This window comes from Penaeus monodon, chromosome 22 (assembly GCF_015228065.2).
Source record: "Penaeus monodon isolate SGIC_2016 chromosome 22, NSTDA_Pmon_1, whole genome shotgun sequence".
Classification (NCBI taxonomy): Eukaryota; Metazoa; Arthropoda; class Malacostraca; order Decapoda; family Penaeidae; genus Penaeus; species Penaeus monodon.
In genome coordinates this window covers 17,954,017-17,954,292 of record NC_051407.1, presented here as the reverse complement: position 1 = coordinate 17,954,292, position 276 = coordinate 17,954,017, and the positions used below count along the sequence as shown (strand labels likewise).

The following is a 276-nucleotide window of genomic DNA, read 5'->3' as shown; positions in this document are numbered from 1 at the left end:
GAAGGAGAGGGGAGAGAGAGGATTCACTGCCATCCTTACCAACAGCAAGGCCTAAGGGACCGCCCAGGAGACCCCCGCACGCAGTAACGGCTCCTGCGATGAGGCCGCCCTTGACACTCCCTGTGACGGCGGCTCGGAGGTCCTCCTGCTCGCTCAGTTCGGCCGCCAAGGCAAGGAGGTCGGTCACGTTGTCACGCTGCGCCGTCATCGCCGCTCCTGTCCGAGGCGAGGAGCGCCGGTCAGAGAGGGATCTTGAGCTATACTCACGCACGCGCG

General features: G+C 65.2%; 1 protein-coding gene across 1 annotated transcript in view; it reads right to left on the bottom strand.

The window, feature by feature from the left end:
- Nucleotides 1–276, bottom strand: part of LOC119587584 (protein C19orf12 homolog) — a 6,994-nt gene that overhangs the window by 6,044 nt on the left and 674 nt on the right. The window contains exon 2 of the mRNA XM_037936297.1: nt 40–216. Coding sequence (XP_037792225.1) covers nt 40–208 — 169 coding nt within the window. The 5' untranslated portion in view covers nt 209–216. The remainder of the gene's footprint in view (nt 1–39; nt 217–276) is intronic.